Here is a 2221-nt window from a genome sequence, read left to right on the forward strand (position 1 = left end):
AACAAAATCAACATCTTTTCAAATGGATCCTGCTTCAATACCTCCTGCAGTGACATTATTCATTCAAGTGTGCGCCATCGTGTGTTTAAACGCTGGAACTGCAGCTATTAAAACACCTGACAAGCAGGAAAAGGATAAGTCTATTATTTATTTAGTGTGTTCTCCTTTTATTTTGTATTTTTCCTTCAAATCAGAGCTCGGTGAAAATATATTTCATTGTCAAAAAAAGTGCTGCTTGCTGTTGCAAATTAACAAATAGTACTTTGACTTAGTTTCTCTGCGTTTCAGAGACAGTCTGCCTACAACATATTCTCAAAATGAAAATAAAAAGCATTTGTTTTATTTAAAAAATAATTTTTTATTACAAACATTTGACATATTTGATTATGCAATAAATAAAGTGGCATTCACATTAAAGGCATCAGACAAGGAACTTCTACTCATCCTCTGTCTTTTTCCGTGTGGGATCTAAATTTGTGCCTTCATACATGACTTTATTCTTTATGCCGTCCTGAATGATTCTCTGCTGAACACGCAGCTTGGCATTATTATATCTGCAGTAGAACCTGGAAAACAAAAGCATGAGATAAACAGCTGAACCTCATGAAACCTACCTCCTGATTATAGATTATTTTTTTAACATTTAAAATGACAATTGATTATAATTTTCCCCATTCTAATGCACATTTTCATATTTACATATCTGTAAGGGACAACTTCTTTATTTTACTAGAAAAGCATGAATAAATCAAGGTAATATTTGTTGCACACAATTATAATGAGCGCGTCATATGCAGTTTCCCTGCCTGTTTTTGAGACACACACCATGAGCCCAGCGTTGTGAGCATGAATCCTGCGACACCCACATCAAACGACCTCTTTACTCGACCTGTGAATGACAAGCTGAGCATTACATTAAAGACATATAACAGATACATCATCATCAACAAGATCAATTGAATCATGCCCTTACTTGTTGCCAAAAAGTGCACCAATCCTGCCACCAGTGAACCACCTGCTCCATGTAGGATAGATTCCCGAGCACACGGTGTGTTCTGGATATCCAGGATACTCTGGACCTTCGAGCCCTGTGGGTGTTATAATGTTAGGGTTGAATTAATGGCTGAACATTCTTTTAATTCATTTTTATAAAATGCCACTGATTAGAAAACTACAATGTGTATCTCTGCCTCTCATTCACTACACTTCTGGGTTCACTGAATAAATAGAAATAGTATTAACATGACATCCTGAAAAACTCAAAAAGTACACTTAACAGCTTGTTTATATGAGTATCTGGAGCTTATAACCATTACAACAAAGTACAGTGGTACCATGTTACAGTATCATATAGTAATACCATAGTACCATGTACAAGAAACATGGTAATACCATGTTACATTTTTGTTGCTAGACAAGGTGAACGTGACCATAACAATGTAGTATAATAAGGCTCAATGCTCTGTATCCACCATGGATTTACTACAAATAAAACAATTATATTAAAAAAAAAAACAAAAAAAAACATGGTTATTGTAGTGAATTCATGGTAACCTCAAATTAACCATGGTTTAGCTACACAGTTTAACATGGTATTTGTAGTAAACTGTGGTTATACATATGGTAATCAATCCGTCAAACAAAGAAACAAACAAAAAAAACATGGTTACTAAAATTTTACTATAATAAAACCATGGTTACTTTTCGTTAAGGTAATTGTGGGCAGCGTATTATATGACCTTTTCTTATAAACAGCGTAAATATCTAACTAAAATTCTTGAATAAAATAACACTCACTTGACTCTTACCGCCATCCTCAGTCATGTTCAAGATGAATTTTCAACACAACCATTCAAACAAGTTCATATGTGTTATATAAAAAAATACATTTGTGTTGCACCGATAAATCCTTCCTGACGGAACACTTTAGCTGGCGATTGTTGGTTCCGGTGTTTAGAGGCCCGGTACTGTGGCAGTACAATCTCTGACTGTGACTGTGGTAAATTGGCAAAATGTAAAATAGTGTAAAATAAATAATTTTCCGTTTCCAAATTCCAAATCCAATTTTTAAAAATATATATTTTGGAAGACATTTTTGAAATAGGCTATGCACAACAGAGAAAAATGAACATTTTGTCATCATTTACTCACCCTCAAGTTGTTCCAAACCTGTAAAAAAAAATTTTTGTTCTGATGAACACAAAAGAAGATATTTTGAAGA

The 2221-nt window shown here is 33.9% G+C and overlaps 1 protein-coding gene across 1 annotated transcript; it reads right to left on the bottom strand.

The window, feature by feature from the left end:
• Positions 1-348: 348 nt before the first annotated feature.
• Positions 349-1963, bottom strand: LOC127524581 (cytochrome c oxidase assembly protein COX20, mitochondrial). Its single transcript, XM_051916220.1, has 4 exons — positions 1798-1963; positions 974-1088; positions 826-889; positions 349-566 (listed from the first exon to the last, which is right to left on the bottom strand). Exons 1-4 carry the CDS (start codon positions 1822-1824, stop codon positions 437-439), a joined length of 336 nt encoding a protein of 111 aa, XP_051772180.1. The 5' UTR covers positions 1825-1963; the 3' UTR covers positions 349-436.
• Positions 1964-2221: the final 258 nt, after the last annotated feature.

This window comes from Ctenopharyngodon idella, chromosome 13 (assembly GCF_019924925.1).
Source record: "Ctenopharyngodon idella isolate HZGC_01 chromosome 13, HZGC01, whole genome shotgun sequence".
Classification (NCBI taxonomy): Eukaryota; Metazoa; Chordata; class Actinopteri; order Cypriniformes; family Xenocyprididae; genus Ctenopharyngodon; species Ctenopharyngodon idella.